Here is a 26,620-nt window from a genome sequence, read left to right as displayed (position 1 = left end):
TTCCACGTTACGTTAAGTCAGTGCTATTCTTTCCTTCCAGCATTATGATTCCAGGCTTTCGGAGTAGATTCGGTATTCACACTGCCAATTTTCAACACTTCTATTTCCCTCTTGTTTGTAAAAATACAGATTGGTACAAAGAAGCTTCTTTTACGTTTATGTGGGATGATGGTGTTGCAACCCCTCTCGCTGATTTGTGGGGAATGACCTCATTTTGCACATAAGACTGACTACAGAACACCTTAATTACACCAGGGTTTTGTCCATCTTGCAGTGTACTTGTTCAGTCGTGGTGGGGATCATGCAGGACAGTCAGGCAGTTCTATGACTGATGTGATGTTCTGTGCCGGTTCTGTGTATGCAATCAAATCATGGTCTGTTGAATGTTACGTGAAAAATCACAGTATCTGTGGAATATGTGGAAATGTGCGTTGATACTAGACTTAATCTGGCTACAGCCGTATTGTGCATCTCCCGATCACCAACGTCCCCGAGAATACTGTAGCCCTACTTCTGCCCATCTGTTTCACCACCGAAGACTATATTGACGCGGTATGCGTCCTAACTGCCCTGCACCTCTACGAAGATGTGAAGGCTTTATTAGAGCGGCCGAGATGCTAACGAGAACGAGCTCGAATCTCGCACGGGTTCCTAGCAATGGCGATGTGTTCCCGTTCTGTCTCACAATAGTTAATACCAGCTCCCGCGGCATATTGGTTAGGATGATCGCTTTCCACGCGATCGCTTTTCGCTGGTTGGAATCCCTGCACCGGCTGTGCTGTATGAGGTTTTCCTTGGATTTTCTGCCAGGCTTTCGAAACCAATATGGGCATAGTTCTCTCTGAAGTCGGGCGCATACTAACCCCCTCCTTCCTGCTGTCCTCTCTCCATCTGTCCACGTCTGTACGCCGCCCATTGCCACAGGCGCTAAAACGGAATTTAAAAAGTTAATCAATTCAGGAAATTAGTCGGCTTGCAGTTACATACAGGATGTCTCCCTGCGAAAACAGCGTCTCGTGTGCTCTCGTAGCTTTTTTTGTAAAACATAAGATTTAGGATTTTCGAGAAAGTTGTATTTAAACACCTCTGGTTTAATTTTCATTCCTTTCAATCCGCTGCCCAACATGGATTTACTCCTGTATACCTGTTGGGACTAACCTTGTTACGTACCTTAATTATTTGAGTACGCACATTGGAAACCGCAATCAAGTAGACTCCTGTAGTTCTACTTCTCCAGGGCCCTTGATACGGAACCGTGATCTCCTTTAACAAAATTTCATTTAACGGCTTCATTCCTTTATCTAAGTTGTTATCTTCTTACCTGTGTAATTGATGCAGCAGTATCCGCTTTAAAGGGACTGTCGCATCCGGAACCGTGGCTACGAATCCAATACCAACGTGTTCGGTACACTACCACGAGCTATTTGCCAAATTTTCTCCTTCCAAAAGGACCGGGCGATGAGGAATCGAATTTAAAAGATCCGGTTTCGTTTTGATCTTCGAAAGCGCCAGCGCCAACAACATCGCGTGACGCAAGGTGGAATCTGGCTAATCCGCTTTGAAGGACGCTGTCGTCTGCCGCCACGTCTGGGGCTGCTTTGTTTTTTTTCGGCACGTCGCCCGTATTCGCATGTGACACTTTCTAGTGACGCGGATACTATCTCTACGCTTGCATCCTTCGCGTGAGATGTCGTTTGGAAACCGACGCAGCGTTCCTGACTCCAGGAAATCTTCCTTCGAAAACCTCGATGTTTGATTTCGCACGCCAAGGATACAGCTACAGCCAGACCCCAGACGAAGCGAAAGTTGGAAGCAGCTACATCACTAGCGGGTATCCAGATGAAGCAAGGAGTGTTCATGCTGTCCGTGTATGCTCCTCGCATTTCACCGATAATGTGTACCTGGATGAGAACATCGTGCAAGTGCAACTTGGATTGACACAAAAAAGGAACGAATTGAAACTTGACGCCATTCCGACAGTGTTCCACGAACAAAGCGAGCCAGCAACTTCGACAGTAAGTCACAATGTCTATGTAGTTTCCCAATCGGATCTGTCACTCTTGCGCGTGTGTAACTTAGCAGCAAAAGACGAAATCGGTACAACGTAAGGTATCCCCTAACCTATGATTAATAACTAGATAAATAAAATACAATGAACAAGTAAAAGAACATGATGTCATTCATATGAACGTGTTGGCTTTTCTCGTTGTCGCACGCGTTATCATGAAACTTTCCCTGTTACTTAACCTGTGACTTTTGCGGAATGTGGTAGACATGATTGGTTTTCATGTGTATTACAGCTGCAGGCAGCTCGACAGGGTCAAGCGCAAGTGGTACGTACATTACTTAAATACATATAATGTGTTTACAATTTTTGGACACAGAACAATTCGCAAACTATGAACCCCGATCACTAAAAGGAAGAACTGACGCTGTTTGTGTGCTGGTGTTAGAAACAGGCACTATATACAAACAGTACCTCTGTCCGTAACATAAGCGCCATAAATCACTTCCCAGTTTCCTTTTATCTCTCTGTTTGTGAACTGTTTGTGTGCTGTAGGGCGGTTGTCGTAGCCAACTTGAGATGCACTTTTGACGTTCTGTGTTATAGAAGGACCAGGTGCTGCTGATCCAAGTCCCATCCATCCATGAAACGGCATCAAACAATGTACGTGTGTGCACGGCAATTTTGCTGAGAGACCTGGTTTTTACACTAATGCCTTTACGACGCCTCTGACAAATTAGGATCTTCCAGAACAGTGCTTTCTTCATCAAAGTTTAAGAAGTAAAGAAAATGACTTCATGGCTTCTACTGACATCTCACAGCTACATGCCAAGACAAAATAACTTGAAAACAGGAAATGAAAAGAAAAAAAAGGTCCGTTTCAGGTCCACCCAAATCTTTGTGCAGAGGCTGACAACAACAACATTATTGTGAGATGATGAATGATGTTGATGCAGCGTTGAGATTAAGCCCTTGTTTCCTTTTTTGCAATGCTATACATTACTGCTGGTTAAATGTAAAATGATGCACCTACCTCCAGACATTAAAGGGGCTACCAGAGATGTAGTGTCAATTCAACAGAAAAGCTGCATGTTCTACGAGGCACTGTCACATAAGCATTGGCCAAATTTGCTGTCCTGTGAGCTTCGATAGGATATGCCGTAGATAGTAAGAGGCCTCTACTGTAAAAGGGAGGTGCATTATTCGAATAGTGGGGTCTGAGGGCATGAGGGTCATTTCAGGATGTACTAACCCTTCCAAAATTTTACACTTGGTTGTGCCTAGAGATCAATCCAGATCCCCCCCCCCCCCCCCAACACCCCGAGTTCTTTTCCTGTGTACCACTGTTATAATGAAACCGTCCAATTTACTGTCCAACCGTCCCGTTTTCATTGCAATTGAAGTACTTACAAAACTGTTTATTTCATTTTTTATTTTTGTGAGTCCTCGCTTCAGATCCCAAGGGACATTGCCAGTGTGGTGCACGTTGATAACTGTCTGTGCATAGCAAATAATAAATATGTGTGCGTGAAGAGTTGGATGTGGACTTGTGCGATGGCTCTTGAATGGACAACACTCCGTCAACACAAGATTTATTCACATTTGCGTAACTTATTGCCTGTCATTATAATAATTATTATAATACATAGACAAGAGGTAATGCTCTGCCAAGGATCTCTGAAGTTACAGTCTTGAAAGCTGTTTTCAAAACAGTGGTGCTAAAAAAATTGGATCAATGGCAGGTATCAAAATTTGTTTTGCTGTATCAATGCAGAACAATCTTCCGTGGGAATGACAAATTGTGGACATTCCCAGACAGATGTATCACTTACTATGATAATGAGGTGTAAGTACACCATTGGTGAGTTATGAAAAGTTACCTGAAATTATTTGACGTGTTATATCCCTCACATGCTATAATACTGCCAACGATAAGAAGCATTACACTACAATTAAAAGTATAACTGTCACTTATTGCTCCTGCCTATTCCCCTACACTTCTCGGGATTACTGTGGTAACACAGATTCTGTTTCACACTTGCTCAATTGGAAACTACGCAAGTCTATTATGGTGTAGGTGTGAACAGGAAATGAGGCACACAAAAGATGATAGTCCTGATAGGACCAGGATGGAAAAACGTATGCGAATCATGACACACGACATCCCACACGACATCACGACACACCCAGGTATCTGTCGTCTGTCTCTCTGTCCAAGGAATCTCCAAACTCAGCTTGTAAACACACAATAAGCAGTGAACCTGACGTAGCTGTAAAAAGAAAGGACACTTTCCTAAACACGTAGCACAGTAATTTCCTGACAATCATTCTAATTCTAACCCGGCCCTTGAGTTGCACAGTTGGTTAGAGCTTTCGTAACTTTCATAGGGCATTCGTCGTGTGTGCAAACAACGACGACAACTACGAAAATAAGGATTGCTCGACTTGCCTATCTATCGTGGGCACAGTAGGCGAAGACTGTGATCGTCGCTGCAATACTGCAGTGGATACACCACCAGAAGTTCTGGCCGATGACAGAGAGCTGGGAACAAATTGTGATGCGTACGTGTGGTGCGTGCCGTCATTGCACAACTCTGCCACTTCACCAGCACTGCAGCATATAGGCACTCATCCGGTTCCTGGGGAGCACAGACGCCGCACAAACACTTGGATTGTTTCCTGCGTCGTAGTGTGAATGTCACGGGATTAAGTATTGAGCTCTCCGATCATGAACGAACCTAAAGTAGTGGTCCTGAGGCTCGTTCTGTTGCGCTAACGCAGCTGCGGCACGTACATCACCAGCGACTTGCAGAAGAAGCTGATCCGTCGAATATGGGCCGTCATCAAACATGTATATTCGTCACGGGAGCTATTACTAAAGGCATTTGAACAGCATGATTCGCCACTTCCGCGTTCCGAGTCCGCCATCTCCGTATGTGCCTTCGCCTTCGTCTCCCTGACCTTGCTCATGTAAGCTGCAAGCCGCGGGGACTCCTCTGGCTCGCCGCGTTCTTATTGGCCAGATTCCTTGTGACGTTGCTAAAGATTCTCAGCAGGCAGTTCCGCTTGACGACCGCATCCGTCGTCTGCTGTAGCGCCGCTTACACACGAATTATGCAAAAAGTATTCCGTCGATCGGAATGGGACTTTCGGAGTCATGGTCAGTGAAGGACGGGAAATCTCATTTCACTGTGGTTTCGGAATCGATCTGTGGTCGATGCGACTGTCCCTTTAAGGAACCTTATTCTATACCCTACTACATGTCGTCAGGTGTGCCCCAGGGGTCGGCATTAAGCCGTCTACAATTTAATATATTCATTAATGATTTACTGGCTTGCAACACACCGAAAATACAGAGAAATGCCAATGCATTCCACCATATTTTAGTAAGTTACATATGTACAAATCGAACTTTTTGCGATGAGACGATTAATGCGATGCATCCTTTAGCTACGCACACCACGAAAAACTGGTGCATGTTCTGGCCTCCTAATAAAACTGGGAAGTATACACGCGCCGCGCGTACATGGAGCGGTAGTATACGCATTCGTTCACATTCGCACCTAGACCTATATGCAAAACTGATTTCCAAGTGTCGCGCTACAGTGGCGCTGACGTCAATGATTGCGTCGTAAACTGTTTATAAAAATCGATCTCGAGGCACTCATTGTGTCAGATGAGATGGCGCCTCGCAAGCGGACACCACCCACAGAAGAGGAGCTCCTCGACCGGAAACGGTTCCCGGCGAAGAGACAAGACAAAGTCTGTGTGTCGTTTCAATGCGCCGTTCTGACCCATCAGAGAAACTCAATCCTCTTACGTTATCCTCAACCCTATACTGAAACACGACGGTAACAAGGCCGGCAATAATGCAAAGACGTTCAAGAGCGTCGCATCGGTGGTGTCGGCGCAATTGCGTCCTTGTATTCAGAGTTACCTGTGTCGTCAGTTGCGATGTGGCTATTTGGCATCGTAACAAAATCTGGCCTCTTCTTGTACGTGACGTCGTGTGTCTTTATACAAGATGCCTCGCATATCAGAGAGAACCAGTGAAATGGTTCCTGCAATTTTTTTTTAAGCTTACACTTGGTCCAGAGCTTCCCACTCATTTCGACCATTGATAGTGCTCAGGTACGTAATAAAGAAATCCAGGTTTCCTAATGAAATATATTTCACAAGTTTAACCACATCGTTAACCTTTTTAGTGGTACTCCTGGACGCAGTGGTGGATTGATCGGCAGCTCCTCCAGCCTAACCAGTAATGGGGGTAGTGGGACGCACCTCATTTGGCGAATTTTCCCATTTCCCCATTTATCATAATTAATTTATATGTTGTTGCTGTTCGTAAGGGTTATAAAGTACGGATGGTAGTTCAAGCAAACAGTTGTTAAAATTTTCAGGGCTGGAGCCTTTTTTCAACAGTCATCGTCGGAATCGATCTTCCGGCAGCCAAGATCAAGAGACCGCGGAATATGTGGTGGTCTCACGAAGCGCGAGATCAGCTGAAAATGGGTAATGTGGAAGATACTCAAATCGAAGATCACGAATGGCTCGAATGCCATAATATGCCTGAAGATCCCCATACGTGACCGGGCGTCGTCATGTTGGAGCAGCGTACTCTTTACCACTACGTTTCCACAACGTTTTGTTGTGAATGCGGGCTTCAAATAGGCCGCAAGTATGTTTCGTTGTTGTGACACGTTGCTGTCGAAGTATGTTTCGTTCTTGTCACTTGGTATTCAATGTTCAACTCTTGTATCCTGATGGTCTCCAAAAAAAAAAAAAAATGAGGTGTCGGTCGCTTGAGCAGTGCGCGGGCTACCAGGTCGTGGCGAGTACAACAATTTGTGTTGGCTCCACCGAAGTTACTTCATGCGCTTGCTGCAGTTATATGGAGGCAGTAGTTTTTCTCTTTTTTTCCTAGTTTTTCCCTGGTGCAATCCTGAAGAGGGTCGACCACTTTTAATTAGTTGTATTCGGTACTTTTTCTGGTAAGGAAGCAGTAACTGTGCAGCTTATTTAAATTTGTAGCGGAGCATGTACTTGCGTTGTAAATGTACAATATGAAATAATGATCCTGTAACGTTACCGATATGGGTACTTGCACAGCCCGCCGACTACTTCCGTAACTGGGGTTATTTCTAGACAAATGTTGACACTTGAGCTTTGACTGACGACAATGTGACGCTCTTATGAATTCCGTCAGGGTGTTTTTTTACCGTAAACCGAGGTCAAGGCTTTTGCAGCGTACTCTGGGTTCTGTAGCTAATCGGCTTCGTCGCACTGAGTCACACCCCAGTCAACCATATACGTCTCAGTGACATCTGCGAGATATCCAAATTTGGATATGAGGATATCCCTGGGAGCACCCTGCAGATCTCCAGGATATCCAGGGGAGATCCAGGAGACCAGGATTTCGATACTTTTTGTAGATCCCAGGAACATCCCCACGACGTCGCCATAAAACTTTTGGACCAATATGGGATGTTACTTATAATTGCTTTTCAAATGCAATAAATTTTATTCTAGTTTCCGCGCCATACTTTTGCTTGATACATCAGAAGTGATGACGACACGGTGATATACCTACCAAACATATGTGAAAGGGTGTTTAAAGGTGCTCTCACCCTAAAATAAGAGCAGTCTCTCGTTCTGGCTCCTCCACCGCGTACGCGGATTTGGAGAGAAACCAGAGCATTCAGAGTAGCATCTGTTGCCGAAATGGCCGGAGCATATACTGAAATACAAATTGTGCGCGTTTATTATAAGACATTGGGGCATAAGTCATTTGTAACGGTGAAGGGGTGCGTCTTTGCAATTAACTCGTGTATCTGCAGATTCAAGGCATAACCAATAACGCTTCTGGCATTCCTTCCTATCTAATATTGTGTTTTCAATTCAGGCTATTGTCTATAATGTGATTACCTGCTGAGTGGAGGTGCAAAAGTGATCGAATTCCTCTGTTGCTTCTCGGGAGTTACACATAGATAAATACGTTGCACGGCCAGCAGAACGCGAACGATATATATATAACGATTTCACTTGTTCCCCCATATCTAGTTAACGTTCACAGAAGTTTTTGCTTGCTCTGGGAGCACAAGAAAAATGTTGCCGCCGAAACATGTCAAGCATCGCATATTTAGTCGTATTTCTCCAGGCGACGTCCTGGCGACATCCCACTGACGTTCAATCAGTGCCCAAACTTTGGTATATACTGGATCTTGCACGGATACCCCTGGGATCTGCAAGCTGCTTACTTTCAAACATCCAAAGCGCGATATCCTATAGACGTACCTGGGACATCTGTTATTTACTAGGTAAAACCAAAACGCGATTGTTGTCCTGGTATGTCCCACATATATCACATGGACGTCCAGATATTCAGGGCGTTCACGACCTTGTAGGAATATCCTAGGGATATTAGTGGTTTACTGGGACACTAGGCATTCCTAATGTCATATGGTCTCCTTGGTCATGTGACATTACTATATAGCATCTCCTCACGTAAAGAACGAGAATTGGTCAGGGCAGAGCACAATATTAGGGACGACACATACACGTAAGCCTCACAGGCCCAGAAATGAACGAAGTTCTTACGAAAGTATTTTTTTACAACATTTCTTACGAATTACTTTCTTATGAAAATCTTACGAAGATCAGAACTCCAAGGTACGATTCCCGACGTCAGCACCTCTTTAACCTGAGATGTTTGATCTCCCCACTTTCACTTTACGTACTACTACCACAACATTGCCATATGCAGGGACCACGAATACAATGCAAATAACAAGAACAAAACAAATATATTTTAGAATACAAATAAAAGCAATATTTGTGAACAGAGCCGTAGGGAGGCAAGTTTGCGCCCAGGGCAGGGTAAGTCTAAAGCCCCCCCCCCCCCCCACCTCTTTCTCCCACTGCCGTCAGAAGCCCTATAAATGAAGAAATGAAACGCTTGTTTGCGCTGTCGAGATCGTAAATCCAAATTTTCTTCGTTCCCGCTTTATCTTGTCCAACCATCCTACTAGGGGCCAGTGCCGTGTATGCCAAAGGGAGCCTGGCCATTAGGAGGAGCCTAAAAAGAGGCTCGACCTGTCAATCAAACTTAGGCGCATTTAATTGGTTACTGTTTTCCATGGGAGCTGCCATGACACCAAATTTTCTCCAAGGTACAGAGGATGGTGCTTGGAACGGCGAAGCGAAGATTTCGTGACAAAAAATTTTCACAGGCTACTTTAATTTCATGCTGTGAGGATATATCCTCATGTGCGCATCTGCAAAATCAGCTTCAACTTTCGCTCCGCCATCATTATTTACGCGAAAATGGGATGTTTCGTCGCTAACGTTAGGCCTAGTTAAGACCGTGATACGAACAAAATAGCAAGAAGGACGACCCTTATACGTAGGATTTTGCATTATATAATTGCATTTTATTTATACATACATCTTTGCTTATTTTTGATTGGATCTACTTCGTCTGCTACGAAGAAGCGGTTGTACCACTCTCCTGGCCAATCACTTCTGCCAGCAACAATTTCGGCAATTCTGAGCCTTCCCAACATGCCTCTCTCCATGCAGATGGCGTTGATAAAAGTGGGCGCAAAATCCGTTGTTTTGGTCTGTCACCGGTGGTATCCGTTTCAATCCGAATCAATCGAGTTTCTCCAAAATGGTGGCACCCAGTAAATAAGGGTGAGGTATAAGTACCGGATGGATGTACGAGGGGCGTTCAAGTCAAACCGGGACTTTCTGTCTCCTGAGTGTACAAATGGCCCCCGCTACTTTTTTTTCATCATTTTCACATGCGACAGGCCTCCGCGTTCACCACGTAGTGGTCCAAAGTTTGTGCAAAACAGAAGACACGAGCTAGACAAGGTGGCCGACAACGAGGTGAGCGCGCACATCGAAGAAGCGAATTGTCATGAAATTTCTCGTGAACGAAGGCGTAAAGTCATCTGAAATTCACAGAAGACTGCAGGCGCAGTATAGCCACGATACACTTAGCCGCAGCAAAGCGTTTGAGTGTTGCAAACGATTCCGAGACGGCCGTACATCAGTGCAGGACGATCCCGGCCGGGGCGGCTCAGAGGCCAGTGTTCCTGAGAACATCCAACTTGTGGAGCGCCTGATCCTCAAGGACCGACGGATAACTTGTCTCGAACTGGCTCGAACGACGGACCTTTCAGTGGGAATGGTGAACGCTATCATTCATGAACACATCCAGTTTCGGAAAGCCGGGCCTCATCACCAAAGCAGTCCTCCTCCTACAAGACAATGCACCCCCGCATACCGCGCATCTCACGACACGTACCTTACAGGAACTTGACTGGGAGTTGCTGCCACATCCCCCTTACAGCCCAGACCTCGACCTCAGCGATTTCCATCTCTTCGGGCCACTGAAGGCGTTCCTTGGGGGCCGCCACTTCAGCTGCGACGACGAGGTCAAGAATGCGGTCCGATCATGGCTGCTAAACGTCGGTAAGGATTTCTACGGTGCTGGCATCGAAGCCCTCGTGAAACGCTGGGACAAGTGCATTAGTGCAGCTGGAGATTACGTTGAAAAATAAAACTAATTTCTCGCCTATAAGTTCATTTTACTTTTGCGAAAAATGAAAAGTCCCGGTTTGACTTGAACGCCCCTCGTAATAATAGACAACTGTATTTCGACCTGTGATTGGCTAGATACCTTAAAAAGGTGGGTGGAGCTTCAGGTATAGGCAGGTCCCATTAATGGCCCTGGCATACACGGCACTGCTAGGGCCTGTCGTTCGGCCTGGGCGGCTGCCCCTAGTTTGGCCATTGGGAGGAGCCTAACTTAAAGCGCGTCATGCGACGTCACGGCTGAACGACCTCCCTCGTCGTGCTCTATTGTTATCCAGTCGTCAACCGGTCGCCGACGCCATATTGATGCTCATCGTTGTTTACAATCCAAGGAGAGAAGACACGTGTGTACTTCTTGCTTCGAAAGCCTTTCGTCCTTGAACTCTTTCAGTTCGGCAACAAAGCCCCTCTTATCACTGGCGTCAGTGGGTCATAAGCCGGTTATTCCTGTAGATTACATTCAACATGGCCACAAAGGTGTCGACCAGCTGGCGGACAGCATCAATATGGCGCGGACTAGATGGCTGATAAGCGGATTCCGCTCGGATTCAGGCTTTTTGGGCGGCGCAACGACGACTCTGACATCAAAATAAGCTCCTCCCATGAGGCGGCAAAAGATCAAAGAATGGCCAAACTCTCCCTATAAATGGCTCTGCTGCCCCTCTCGCACCCCCGTCGCTACGGCTCTGTTTGTGATACATCATCGCCACGATCCTTTACCCGCGGGATAGTGGTATGGCGTTACTTTTTATGCATAACGGTGATGGCATTGTGTTGCCTTAAAAAAATATACATATCGGTATTTGGTTATATATTGCTTCAGTAACAATCAGGTTACACACATATGTTGGTAACTGCTGCAACAGTGTAACTGCCTCACAGTACGTGCAAACTAGACGGCTAACGACGTACATAAAAGAGGACATCCCCATTCCCACTCAAACTTATCTTTCCGGTGACAATCCCTTCCAATCACATTACATGAAAAGAACAAACAGCGCAGAAAAAAAAATGTGCCACGGATGAGCCCAGATTCCAGCCTCGGAAAGGCGATCATGAGAGCCTGCTGGCGCAGCCCTTTCATTGCAATCCGCTTAGTTAATGCGATAATCTGATAACATCCCCAGTTGAGATTATAGAGGAAAATCTGTACAAAACAGCTCCCGTCGTGCATGCGAGGAGTGCATCAAGGCAGCTGTGGGGCTAAGCTTAGCAAGAACATAAGGTGGGAGATAGGGCTTCGCCTTCTGTTCTAGCTATGAACCAAAGCCAAGTATTGAAGCTGGCTGGCTTTTATTAAATCATTACATTGAGAATAAATCATACATTGGGAATTATACATTGACGAATTGGATGTACGAGTAATATCGGGGAGCAGATATAACTGGTATATTGAATACACCAAAAACTGAGGCAAGCTCTGTCAAATTTTGGTTTATATCACATGGCACACGTGTATGGAACCAGTTACCTTCAGAAATAAAACTCTTGAACCGCTTATCTCTATTTAAAGTCCTTAACACCTCACTTATTTACTTCTGATGCATCTGCCTAAATTTCTAGTTATTGCGTAGTTTCTAGTATATGTACTGTACTATACTGGTGCCTACGCAATAACTAGAAAGTGCGTCGACTCTGGCGATGAAACTCCCCATGCATCATCTTAAAAAAAGATGTTGTTTTATTGGGTTATAGCCCACATGAAACGTGTAACCACCTTTATGTTTTTGTCATATGTATACGATTATGACTGAGTGAAACCTTTATGATTTTTTTTTATCATTGTTGGGAGGAGCCTTTAACCGGGAGTTCTTCTCCTCCTGTACTTAGCAGAGTGTATTATATTAATATTCTGAAGTAAACTTGAATTCAGAGCTGGTACGATGCCGGTGACTGTGTGAGCGGCTGCGTAGTCCTGGAAAATATGGCTCAGAAACAAGACGCATCACACAAGCAGATAGGCATGAATTCAGACTAGAAACAGCAAATACAGCATTTTGTGCACTATGAAAACTACCCCGATTAGGTACACATACGTCCTAAATGTGTAGCGCCAAGATGCAGTGATGGGGAAAGTCAGCAACTCAAACTAGAGCACCAAACACATGGCAACTGTAAGTACCTGATTGATACTTGATGTAGAGTGCAAAACATCTCATTGGAAGTGTACTTAAACTACGGTGCAAAGTACTTGGCAGGGTAGATGGGTAGGTATAGATTAGGATGAAAAAAAAAAAAACAGTAAAGCTCGGAACGTTCAGTAGTCATGAAAGGAGTTGTGAATCCAGTCCCGAATATTAATTTAGGCCATTTGAGGGTGCCAAACATATCCGTTGAATCCCCAACAGGCTGCGCTCCCGCGCCACAGAGTTATGGCACTTTGAATATGAGGAGATCTTTTCACTCTTAGCTCGCCTCATCCTTGCCCGATCTCGGTATGACGTAGCACCGAGCGCGTAACGGAAGTATGATGTTCCCGTCCTAATGACGACGCTTGTAAACAGGGACGCGGCAAAGTGAAATGAGCGGAAGCGCTATAACGTAGAGCCATAGGTCAAAGCCTCACTAGCACATACTTCACGGAGCTGCCCCGCACCACTTCGCGCCACGGTCGGCGGGGGCTTCGAAAATGGGAGATTTTTAAAACTCGGTAATAAAAAATAATAGGATGTGGGACTTTGCGTCTGAAGTGCGCGGAGTGAGGCGTACAGACCCTGCCAGAGACAAAGTTCTATCCGTGTGGTTTCTCAACCCCTTTAAAGGCGCTACCTGCTCCACTGCCAGGGATGCGGAAACACAGCACACTCCAAGATTAGAACGAAAAATAGAAGAATATGGAAGAAAAATAAAAGGAAAATACATTGTCAGATGTCCTACAGTTTATGTATGGAATCAGCGCAAGGACAGTTCATTTCCCTTGTTCGCAGTTCACTGCGTAGCCCATATTGGTTCAGGAAGATAACTGGAGTATAGAAAGGAGATCGTTTGTCTTTGATTGGGGGGATTATCGAAGGGACGTAAGATGGTGATGATGGAATTGCTTTCTGTAGTCGGCTAAGCTTACACGTGCAACGTCACGACTATCGCAGGGGGGATGACTTGATGGCGTCTTGGGCCGACTTCACAGGAAACTGCCAAAACCTGTCTTAAAGCGCCTGAGGGAAAGCACCGACGCTCGGATTTCAACTCAGGTCACCTCCCAGACTTGGCGTGGAATGCCGTCACCAACTAGGCCACGGGAGCTGGTCAGGGACCTAAGGGTGGTCTGTCATGCACCAACCAGGGGCCCGATGGTGAACTGAACATACCGTTCATTATTGTTACTAGTAAACCCCTTTGCAACGCCCCTGTACGGTATACGGTACGATAATCCGAAACGATATCATGATACACGAGACTGACGCTGTTGACGTTTTAGTACACCGTGGATGGAGACGGTACGGTTAATTGATAGGGAGTTTTAGTGCATCGTACGCTAAAACCTTTGCGTACGTAAAGGATAGCGTGGTGGTGCTGCGCAATGCGCGAAGCACTCTTTATGCTTTGCGCGTGCACAGAACCACCAACGGTATCCCCTACGTACGCAAAGGCTATAGCGAACGATGCACTAAGGCCCGGATTCACCAACGCTAGTTAACTCTGAACCGAGATCAAGCGTTGCTATAACTTCAAGTGAACAGTCAATTATTTTTTACAAAGCTGTTTACAATTCGCTGTAGCACTAACTCCCTTTAGTGAAGCACAGTTAAGCGTTAAGTTCAAGTTAAGGGATCGTTGATCTCGGTTCAAATGTTAATCGGCGTTGGTGAAACCGGGCCCAAAACTATGAATCTTTAGAATCAATTAAATCTAAAGCATGTTCCATTATTTTTTCATTAAGCTTATGATAACTAATGTCGTAGCGCTCCAACATAGCAAATCCCGAACCCTGAACCGTGAAGCCTTTCGAGGTGCGCGAGATCGCGGCGCTACTAGATAGCGTCCCCCCTCCTTACCTGCTCTGTGGTGATCTCAACTCGTACAATGTCGTCTGGGAAGTATGCGCACAGACACCCGCGGCGGTCGCTTGGCTGCGCGTTTGAGGAACGCGACCTTCATATCCTAAACGACGGCTCCCCAACGTTTGTGCAGTCGACTCTCCTTTCGTCCTGCTTGGACCTGACTGTGGCCTCGGCCTCCATTGCGTGGAGCTCCAGGTGGCAAGTCGATGCTGACACGATGGGCAGCGATCACCTGCCTGTCCTGGTCAACATTCAGCACTCTAGAACGGAGCGGCGCTCCGCACGGTGCGTCAAGCGTACTGACTGGGCGTCCTACAGATCTGCTCTGGAGACTGACTTTGCAGACTCCATGCCGATGAATGAAAGGGACTTCTGTCAAGCAGTCGTTCGTGCCGCGTAGTCCTCCACCAGCGTTGCGCGGATACCGGAAAAGTTCACTGCCGTCGATGCGGAGTACGAGAGGCTGCGCGCGCTCCGCCACCGCGAGGAACGACGCGCCCGTCGCACTAGTCTGCCCGAACACACGTCTGAGGCGCGACGTGTACAGAAGGCTGTCCATAGGCACCTGGTCAAACTGGCACGTACCCACTGGCGGAACTTTGCGACTTCACTGTCGCCGCGCACGCCGCTGTCTCGGCTGTGGTCGGTGCTCAAAGGGCTCCATGTGCCCGTCTCTCAGCGCCAGCCATTTCGATCGCTTTCGCTTGCCTCCGGGCGTCAGGAACTCGAAATAGCGGAGGAGTACTGCGACCGCCTCGCCTCAGCCCCCACCAACTCACTAGCCTTGTCCATGGACATCCCCATAGTTCTGGAGTCGTCGAGCGAACCTCTCCTAGACATTCCATTCTCCCTTGCTGAACTTGAATCTGCACTGGAGAATGCACCCGTGCATACCTCGCCAATCGCTGATCGTGTGTCTTACAAGGCGCTCAGAAATTTACCGCTTTGCCCGCGCCAGTCTCTTCTGAGCATTTTCAACGCGTCCTGGGTAGCCGGTTCCGTCCCGACAGAATGGAAGTGTGCGATGGTAATCCCCATCCTAAAGCCGGGCAAATCACCACACAACATCGATTCATTTAGGCCAATTGCCCTTACCAGCTGCATCGGGAAGACTTTCGAGAGAATGGTCCATTCGCGCCTCGCCTCTTACGTTGAAAGTACTGGCTTCTTCCCGCAGGTGATGGCCGGATTCAGGCAAGGTACATCTGCCGTTGACAATGTCATCGCCGTCACCTCCTCCGCTCAGCAAGCCCGATCTGAAGGACTACATACCGCCGCTGTCTTCCTCGACGTGATGAAGGCTTACGACAGCGTACTCCACAGTACTGTTGTGGCGACACTCCAAGAGGCTGGCGTGGAGGGCCGGATGCTGTCGTGGATTCAGGACTTCCTATCGGACAGGTCTTTGTTTATGCGCACTACGGAAGGGGACACCCAATCCTTCCCTGTTCGCCGCGGCGTCCCGCAAGGTAGTGTGCTCAGCCCTCTTCCGTTCAACGTTGTCATGGCCTCCATACCAGCTCACCTCCGAGGCAACGTCAGTATCACCATCTACGCCGACGGCATATGCCTGTGGACCTCCGGCACGCGCTGTGACGGGATTCAGCGTCGCCTGCAAGGAGCCTTTGATGATGTTGTCCAGTATCTTTCCGACCGGGGACTGTCTGTTTCATCATCCAGGACGGTCGCCATGGCGTTTACGCCCCGATCATTCCGCCAGTTCCCGCTACGGGTTGCAGGTTTGCCGGTGGAGTTCGTGCCACACCCCAAGTATTTGGGCATTACCATCCACTGGGGCCTCACCTGGTCCAAACATATCAAAGCTCTGTCCTCCCAGCTGTCTGTCCTCGTCAATGTGCTGCGGCGGATCTCTGGAACGTCATGGGACCCTACCTGCACCGACCTTAAGCTCGTCCACACCTCCCTGGTGACCGGAACCCTGAGGTACAGCCACCCAGTCCTCCACGCCGTAAGCAAAGCCAATGAACGCGAGCTCCTCATCATCTGCTTGGGTGTTCCCAAAACGACAGACACATACCAGGTCCTAGCAGAGGGCAAGGAGCCTCCAGCACACATTCTGCGCGACCTGGAAACCCTCCGCGCCTACTCACGATACCTTACTCGTCATCCCGCACACCACTTGCGGGACATCGACCATGACTGCTCTGCGTCGGCATTCGGTGCCGCTGTCCGGCGACTGAAGGTGTCGGTCCCATCAACTGCGTCTACTTCGTCTTACACCCCACCAATTTGGTCGATGGTCACACCCACCGTGTACATACATATCCCTGGCATCACGAGCAAAAACGACCATCCCCCGCCTGTCCTGTGGTACCTCGTGCTGGAGCACCTGGACGCCCTACACAGCCAGCCACTGCAAATATATACCGACGGCTCGGTCTCCGCGGGCGTCTCCACAGCAGCACTGTTCCTCCCTTCCGAAAACATCGAACAAGCCTTCAAGCTTCCTCACGAAACGTCGTCCACCGAAGCGGAGCTTGTAGCCATTCACGAAGCACTGAAGCTTGTATCCGCTGGTCCACTCGGAAGCTGGACAGTCCTCACAGACAGCAAGTCGGCGCTGGAGGCACTCTCTTCACCTCGCTCGCAAGATGTTTCCGACATCCGCTCACTGATCCTGATTGTGCACAACCTCCTCGTCACATCCGGCCACTCCGTGTGGTTTCAGTGGGTGCCAAGCCACATTGTCTTGCCGGGAAACACACGTGCCGACACAGCAGCGAAGCGCGCTCATGGCGCAGCTGAGTGCAACACTGTCATCGCGTTATCACCATCCGTCTGCCGCATACACATCCGCCGGCACCTTCCCTCCGACACCCGCCTTTTCATGGAAAACACTGTGGCAGCCAACACCTTCCTCCACCGCATTGACCCGAAGATGGCCTTCAGTGTGTCGCTACGGCTGTCTCGAAAGGAAGAGTCGGCTCTCCATCGTCTTCGCCTGAATGTTGCCCGTACTCCATCGCTCCTGTTCAAGATCAAGCAGTGTCCCTCTTCGGCGTGCCCCTCCTGCTCCACCGACGCCGACACCCACCATTTACTCTTGACCTGCCTAAGATATACCGCTCCTCGGACCGCACTCACGCACCGCCTATCTGCCCTGGGGCACAGAGACCTCTCTTTGGCCGCCCTACTGGGTCCCGTAGGGCAGAAGCAATGGGCTGTTACCAGAGCGCTAATATGCTTCCTGGGTGACTCTGGGCTCCTGGACTGCCTCTGAGCGATCGTGTACTCATGCCCCCCTGCTGCCCATGTGTCGCTTGCGTCTTTCTCCTTTTCTGTTTCTGTTTCTTTTTTCTTTTCTTTTTTTACAAGGAATAGCAAGTCGACTTCTGCCTGGCTGAACTTTGCGTTTTACCTGCCTGTTTTCTTTTCGCAATAAACATATCCCCCCCCCCCTTTTCGAGGTGTTGAAGAGCTGTGTTATTGCGATCCATTTCGTTGCATCCCGAAAGGGCTACTCGCAACGAGTGTCCGCACCGCCATTTTGCTTCTCGCGACATCTCCGATAACACGGTACGCTATTCCTCGGGGTACCGGCGATACGCTAGCGATCTATCTATCTCTCTATCTCTTTTATCGAACGCTAGCGAAGCTCCGATAGCCTCGCCCATGCGCCATGAGACCAACGCCGTAGCTGGTGGAGATGCAAAAGCGCTCTACTAAAACTCCTCCCTCCGTACGTGATAAACAGACGTAACACGTGATTCGGTAGACGGGGATTTCAAAGAAACGACATGGTCGGCCAGCACGCAGAACCTCGTGACCAATCACAGCGGAGCAATGCATTTATCGCGTGGTATGAAATAACGAAAAGTTGAGCGATTTTCTTTCCGACGTAAATCATCTGCACTCTAGCAATGTATGATTGACATCGTCCATTCATGAACGGTACGCCAGGCAAATTGAAGAGTCAACCAAACCCATTCCGAAACTCAAACGCCAGCAAAATGGGAGGCCAGTACGAAGACGACATGAGTGGACATACGGTTGCGGATGAAGAACCGCAAGTCGGGATCGAGCTGCTGCAATTAAGTAACATGAGGCAGTTAAGTCACGTAGCGAATAAGTCATTTTTCGTTTCCCGAGATGCCATAGTGACCAAGTAACCTCTGGAATACAACCTCGTGACCAGCCTGATCAACACCGCGGATATGGATGAATACGTGCAGATATGGAACATGAAGCGCAACAGAAATCATGTCTGTGTTGTCCGCAACAAAATCTCTACGTCAGCAATCAAAATATAAAATGTAAAAATTTAGAACGAAGCGTATGTGTCTTCTAGTCCCCCCTTGCTCATTCATCATCATAATGAACCTTTCTCACAACGACTTATGCGCATGCGCATGACCTTGAGGCGCTGGAGAGGGTTATCTCTGTCTCCATTAGATGATTAGATTAGATTAGTATGGGGACGACAGAAGGGGGGACCAGTGGAGAGACCGTACAAACGTCGCGAGTTCGTCGCTCTCACTCCGGACCGGTTTTGGTCCTCCCTACCCAGGTGGATTTGGTTTGGTTCGCTGGAGAGCCGCTAGGATACGACGCGTATGTGAAAAAAGTCGATGAAAAGCAATCTTACATTGTGAAAAGGCACGATTATTGCATTGAAAGGAGCTATGTAGCAGATGAATACCGTCGGGTCTTGTGAACATAGAACAGATTGAAACATACGTAGGCCACAGTGCTGCCTATCTGAGTGCACAACGTGTGATCTTTGAAACTGAATTTTTTTTTTCTATTTCAGCCTGACCAGTCAAGGCCACACTTGAAGTGGCCCCTAACAGACACAAAAGTGATTTACTCATATGTTGATTTATTTTTTACATCTATAGCTGTATGAGGGAACTTGTTTGACAAGGACGGCATAAGTCCTGACTTGTTATTCTGCGCGCCATTGGTTGGCGCAGTAGCAAATCGGAGAGCACATGGAAAGACGTCAGGAGCCACGCTGTGTCGTTGACAAAAGTTCCGTACTTGCCAAAAAAAACAAACAAACAAACAGAAAAACAAAAAACGGCAGCCGTGCAGGTTACAAGTACAAGCGCCGTCAGTGTATCACACGCTATGCTGCGACCACGAAGCGACAGCGTCTGCAGTGGAGAGTTCTGCACGCCGCTGTAGAACGCAAACGGTATAGCACACCGAAGGGACGCATTGGCTGTACGACGACAACATGACCCAGCAGTGAGGGAACGCAAAGCGGCTGCGATGAGACGAAGGCGAGGATAACCGAACGTTAGGGAACGCGAGGCCGAGGCTAAGAGACGCAAACTGTCCCAGACGTATGCACCTGAAACGAGTGTCCGTCCCTCAAAGTTTGACCTAGCCAACGCGGATTTTTCGAGACAAGTTTTTGAAGAACGGACATGTTTGTGACGTTTGCGATAGGCTGTGGTTTCGCACCTACATGGCGCCCGCACGCGCGCAACACCACGAACTGTTGGCCAGGCAGTTCGCTGCAGAAATTTTGGAAAACTTTAATAATAGTTAAAAAAAAAACTTGTCTCCATGTGTGTGCGCAATGCAACTCTAAGCCTCATCTCGCCCTTATTGCGCCAGCACGATACAGTTATCGCTGTTACTTATTCGCACGTGGGCTGCGAAAAGGCCTGATTTTTTTCTTTACTAGATGGGTATTTCAGTACTTGATAGAAAAATATGAAACGTTAAGAACAGACAAAGTACACAAGTTTAAATGCACGAAAATCAGAGTACAAATACTCATATGTGCACTTAAAGTATTGCTTGAGCATACTTGCTACAAAAAGTACTCAAGTAGTCAAGGTAGTACTTGCACTTGTACTCGATTCCCATCACTGCCTATAGAAGTATCAGAAAAGTAGACTGGAAAAAGATAGATCGTCTTTGCCGAAATGTCGACGCCACAAAACAGTCAATGTGGCGCAACTCTGATTGCAGGCGGGACAATTTTATTATTCAATTCAATAATTACAATTATTTTTCGGTGATTTTTCGTTTCTCAATTTAAAGAAACTGTTGCGTTGCCGAACAGTTTTTCCTACACATGTGGAACTGATGTGTGATAGTGCCGTTGGTTTTCTCGCGATTCCAAATGTGTTCGTAGAACTACATCTGTGCAAATATATTACGCGCTCGACGGATACGAGATATTTTTGCAGATTTAACGCGTCGATAGCGAGTGCTATTATTTCTTTCCTTCGCGTTACTGCAACTGGTAGAAAGTATCTCAACTGTAAATATATACAGTATATACTCAACAAGTATATCAACTGGTAGAAAGAAGTCCACGCGAGCATCTGCACAATATTTGTGGGGGGCAGCAGAACACGCCTACCTGGAGATCCTACTTTTTCACATACCACGCAACCCTCAAAATTTTATTTGTCGTTTTTCTCTTTAAAGTTTGGTCTCGTGGTGGAAAATTGCTTTCGGGGATGGAGACACCGTCGGTTCAAAGAGACTATACAGTGTACACTCGACGTACAAGTGGGGAATTTCGCTATTTTGGGCCCACAACGCGGATTCAAAAGCAAGGTCCGAAGTGGAATCACATTCCTTTGGGAATGCACCGAATCTATCTCGCGAGATAGACGCGCTGAAATAAGTCTTCCTCCACGACCCGCAGAGAGGCGTATGGACCAAATTCGATCTCATCTCGCAAAAAAATGCGTCAACTAAGTATTTGCAGTTTCACAATCATCAATGATACGCCGACTGTGATAGTGCCAAAGAGAAAGGTGAGATTCATCTTGGATGCCAAAACACAGGCATAAGGAGAAGCAGGACGTGAAAGCTATATCACAACCAGTGGCGGATCCAGCGGGGGGGATCGCCCCCCAAAAAGAAACATTAATTTATACATTGGATTTTCCTCTCTCTCCTCCCCCAGTAAGCGCTTCCACAAAAATACCGCCCCACCCCCTCAAACCGAGGATCTAGATCCGCTCCTGCTCACAGCTAAATGAAGTGTTCAATGTATCAAAGCACAACCACTGAAGTGAATTGGGACGTCATCGCTATGTGCGGTACTGTCATCACGCGTCCATGTCGTGTTGACCAGGTGACTCTTTCATCTCAGTAATTTTATTAATTATACTTTAATGAGTACTCTTGTTGTGCAATACGACGCGTGCATCATGGAATTGCCCCTGACTTGCCGCTGTGCAATGTAGTCGCAGATGCTATGCAGAGAGGCACTGCATTGTGCTCTTTGCTTCACGCGGTCCTCGTTCCTTGTCGGACTTATCTGTCATCTTTACTTACGCAGACACGAAAAATTGCGGCTTGTCAGTTTGTGTGACGTACACCAGTAAAGGGAGGGTACCTCAGGTACCTGGTACTCATCTGTCTACTTGTACTTTACTGTAAGTACATTGCACATTGTGTACTTCACAATGTACGTGAAGCACTTTTCTGCAGTACTTTAACAGCAAGTATTCAAGTGGTGAACTGGCATTGAAAAATAAAATACCATGAAAATATCCATAAACAATTATTGTGTCTAGAAAAGGGCATTTTTTTAAAACGAAAATGCACTGGTGACAGGCTTGAGATGTTGAGGAGTTAACATTCAGTTCAAGTAATTTCATTTATTTATTAACTTGCTGATAAACGACCCAAGGGCCTAAATAAGGGCCTAGACCCAGTGACGGATAGGTGCCGTCTGATCAACTGGCACATTTTTCAAAAAATGTGCCAGATGACTTCAAGAGGCCCGCGGTGCCTGCGAAAGCTGCAGGTGCTCTGTGCCCCCTGAAACAACTGGTACGACATCCCTGCTGACGCCGGGAGCCACAGTGTACTGGGCGTATTGAAGGGTTACTTGTACCCACTAATACGCGAGACACATTATGCCTCTCGAGTTCCCTAACAGAAAAATGACCTCCAAGCTTCGCAAAAAAAAAAAGAAAAAGAAAGGAAGCCAATGCACCAAGGACATCGAACTTTAAACATCAAATTTTATTGGCGTGCACATGCCTTTAAATTGCATCCAGCATGTCATCGTTTGCCGGATGGAAAGCATACACGGTTCACTAATCCCAACACACATATATGGAGCACACGTTGCACGGACACACAACCCATCCGCTGCACCAGGCTGTCCTCCAAACGTCGAACACACAATACTCGAAACTTCGAACAGGCCTGCACTGCAAAGCTCAACCAAGATCATCCTTAGTGATGAACACGACAATTCCCCAATCAAATGGCCGACGAACAATTGTCCAAGCAAGTGGCACCAGACACGCTTCGATGTGAGAAGCAGTTGCACTTTTGCACAAGTAGGTGTGACCGTTCATGAAGGAAACAACCCGTAAAGAAACCGAAGTGAATATCACGCTGGTATTATTCCAACGTGAATGCTGGAATAGTACAGCATTTTGTAGCTCACGTCCTTGCAGTCGATACAGTGCCACAGTCACCTATAACGAAAGAATACAATTAGCCTCGCTTGTAATGTACATCCTCGCTTCACCGATGTAGCCGATCCTCTCCTGCCGCCATTTGCAATGCGTCCACCGTCTGCAACAGAATGTACTTCAATGGTTAAACACAAATAAAACGCAGGCGTCGTACGATGCATCACAGCTAGGTTGACATACCTTTACCTGGAGAGAGAAGGCGTCATCTCTGCACGCCGGCAAGTCCGTCATGTTTACCACGAGGACGGTACCGACAGCTACATTCCTCTTCGGAGCGTTATCGTTACGTTTAAGCCCACCCTGAGGCTTCCCGACAAGGTACACTTGGGATTTGGCACACATGACGTTTATGAGTACGTGGATGGCCCAGTCCAATGTTATAACTGCCAGCGTTTCGGCCATCACGCACGCAACTGCCGCTGGCCCACACGATGCAAGATCTGCTCAAGCTCGCACACCCTTCAGGATTGTACTGCGCGGCGTGAGCCAAAGTGCTCAAACTGTGGTGGACCACATGCGGCCTCACATTCTCTGTGTCCTCTTAAGAGATCGGCGATCCAGCGCTTCCAGAGGGATGTACTCCCCAGCGTAGGCCGACCTGTGGTCAGTAGTAGCAACGATGCCCCGGTGGAAACAGCGCCATGCAAACAACAAACGACTGTTGCGGCAAAGCCCCGTAAGAGAAAGCCTCGCCCAGGTCGGACTCAGCGGTCTGTGAACGGCAAACAAGAGCCCTTGCTGGAGCTGGATGCCCGGACTCCTCTCCCGTCGTCGTCTCCTTTGCGTGAGTCCTATGCTGCTGTCGCAGAGCGGGCCGCGGTCCCCCAGATGTGTACACATAGGAGTCGAGTGACGCCGACCCAGCGACAGCAACCAAGTCGAATGGCAACGAGTCGTGATGACTCGGCAGCGGTGCTACTTCCCTTGGTCATAGCGGTTCTCAAGGCACTTTTGACCGCTTTTCCGGGTGCTGCGGGTTTACCAGAGGTGCAGGCCTTGCTTGCGACCGAAAGGCTGCTAACAGCGAGGCATGGAACATCTGTATAGGCGGGCTACCCTCCTCCAATGGAATGCGCGTGGTCTGCGCACGAAGCTACCGGACCTCAAGTTGTTTCTGTTGAAATATCGGACTCCCCTTCTGGCCATAAGTAAAGCATATGTGAAGTCGGACTTTCGTCTTAGTGGCTACAATGTTTTTGGTCAACCCGGCGTGTCAGTGTGGAGAACAGTGCTCTGTGTGCGGCGTGACTTGACTGCAACGCAGATACACCCGGTGGGGCCACTGACGTTCGACCTTGTGCATTTGCAGAGTTCAGCTTGGAAGAACTACATTGTCTGTTCTAAGTATGCATGCTCCGCCGTCCGTCCCGGTGACAATACATGACTTGCGGTCGGCTCTTGGTGGATTGGGTGCTCCCTCGCTTGTAGTTGGTGACATAAATGCGCACGATCCTATGTGGGGAAGGCGTAAGCGCGATGGCAAGGGGTCTCTGTGGTGCGACGTCATTGAAGATCTTGACCTATGTGTCTTGAATGATGGGTCTCCAACATTCCTGCGTCGAGACTTCTCGACAGACGCACTGGACGTTTCGCTCTGTTCCAGGGATCTTTTTCCACATATCACTTGGAGTACGGATTTGGACGGCAGAGGCAGCGATCATCTCCCCATATTCCTCTCGTATTCCAAGTACGCGCCCGGAGCAGGCCACAGGATCGCTCGGTTGACCAATTGGCAGTCCTTTCGCAACCTGAGCAAGAAAGATGTGCAGGCGGGAATGACAGCAGAGGAAATTACTGATCTCATTGTGCGGTGCATAACGTCGTCCACCACGACTGCTAAGGTCGCTGCTGGTCATGCAGGTACGGATCCAGTAGTGGAGCGTTTGCGTGCTTATAGGAGACGGGCGGAGCGAAAGGCTCGGCGATCTGGCCAGCTCACGGATGTTCAGGAGGCACGTCGTGCGAACGTAATGGTACAAAAGGCCCTGAAGGTCGTGGATGTACGTAGACGGCGGCAATTCTGTGCATCTCTGACCCCTTTTAGCAGTACTGCGAAGGTATGGCGCGTTGCTCGAAGTCTCCGGGAAGCTCCTCCGGCGAAGAACACCCTGCGATCTCTGTCTCTCCCGATTTCCAAGCCCGAGAAGGAAGTTGCATACGAATTTTGCAAGACCATAGCAGCGAGCTCCGAGGCAGCGAAATGTTCAGGCTTTCAGGAACATGTTGTGCAGCTACAGCGCGCTATCAGCCAAGCTCCTCCATCATCGGACCCCGACATGGATGCAGACTTCACGATTGCAGAACTCAAAGCGGCCCTGGCGTTTTCTCGGAAAAAGTCGTCACCTGGTCCGGACTTGGTCACCTATGCTGCGCTCCGTAACCTGAATGACACCTGCCTTCTGGTCCTCTTAGAGATCTACAATAAATCATGGAGGGATGGGCAAGTCCCTGCTCAGTGGAAGCAGGCCCTAGTGGTTCCCATACTGAAACCTGGAAAACACCCCTTGGACCTGGCGTCTTTTCGGCCTGTCAGCCTTACCAGCTGCCTAGGCAAAGTCCTGGAGCGCATGGTACTGCACAGGCTCGGGTGGTGGCTTGAGAGATGTGTTTTCCCCCAGGAAATGTCAGGCTTCCGTAGGCATCGTAGTTCAATGGATTCAGTGATGGATTTGGTCTCTGCTGTTGAGGAAGCGAAAGCCCGGAGGCAAATCATGATGGCTGTCTTCCTGGACGTCAAGCGGGCGTATGACACCGTAAGTCACCCCGGTGTTCTTCATGCGTTACTACGGTCGCAAGTGCCTGGGAAAGCGCTTGCGTGGCTTTCCGACTTCCTGAGCCAAAGGAAAATTTTTGTCAGAACAGGCGAGGTTGACACAGGAAAGACTGCTGTTCTGCAGGGTGTCCCGCAAGGAAGTGTCCTAAGCCCGTTACTATTTAATATTGTCATGGTTGACCTCAAGGAATGTCTACCGAGGAGAGTAAATCTCTCCATATATGCGGACGATGTGTGTATCTGGACTGTCGGAAAGTCCCGGCCGGCAATTCAACATCGGTTGCAAAGAGCACTAGATGCCATCAACAACTTCTTCTTGAACGCCGATCTCTCCGCCGAAAAAAGCGCTGTCGTTCCTTTTACTCGAAGAGAGATGCGGAGGTTCCAACTGCGGATTGGTGATTGCCCCCCATACAAGTCAAGTTTCACAGGTTCCTGGGTGTTATCCTGTACCGCAACCTGTCGTGGCGAAGGCACATTGACTTCATCATCTCAAAGGCTCAGCGCTGGGAGAATGTGATTCGCCACTTTGCCGGCGTGCGCTGGGGCTGCACTGAGCGGGATCTTCTTGTGCTCCACAAAACTCTGGTTCGCGGCTCCCTGCTATACAGCTTGCCCGTATTGCACGGTATATCATCCACGTCTGAACACAAGCTTCGGTGTACACTGGCACGCAGCCTGCGGACGTGCCTTGGTGTCCCGCGCAGCGCTGAGACACGGATGGTGATCGCCGACGCCGGGGAAATACCCATTGATTGAAATACCCATTGAAACCATCCGACACTACCTACGGTTGGTCGCTCACCAC

General features: G+C 48.2%; 2 protein-coding genes and 1 long non-coding RNA gene across 3 annotated transcripts in view; 2 read left to right on the top strand and 1 right to left on the bottom strand.

The window, feature by feature from the left end:
* The window catches only part of LOC135373276 (protein O-mannosyl-transferase Tmtc3-like), a 479,430-nt gene that overhangs the window by 395,141 nt on the left and 57,669 nt on the right, over positions 1-26,620 (bottom strand). The gene's annotated exons all lie outside the window — the stretch shown is intronic.
* On the top strand, positions 1,985-2,730 carry LOC135373248 (uncharacterized). The gene is made up of 3 exons (XR_010416377.1): positions 1,985-2,015; positions 2,301-2,333; positions 2,612-2,730. It is a non-coding gene; the product is annotated as an uncharacterized LOC135373248 (long non-coding RNA).
* Positions 14,630-17,848, top strand: LOC135373313 (uncharacterized). The gene is made up of 2 exons (XM_064606536.1): positions 14,630-14,892; positions 15,019-17,848. Exons 1-2 carry the CDS (start codon positions 14,630-14,632, stop codon positions 17,846-17,848), a joined length of 3,093 nt encoding a protein of 1,030 aa, XP_064462606.1.

This window comes from Ornithodoros turicata, unplaced genomic scaffold (genome assembly GCF_037126465.1).
Source record: "Ornithodoros turicata isolate Travis unplaced genomic scaffold, ASM3712646v1 Chromosome23, whole genome shotgun sequence".
Lineage (NCBI taxonomy): Eukaryota > Metazoa > Arthropoda > Arachnida > Ixodida > Argasidae > Ornithodoros > Ornithodoros turicata.
This window is presented reverse-complemented; position numbering and strand designations above follow the sequence as displayed.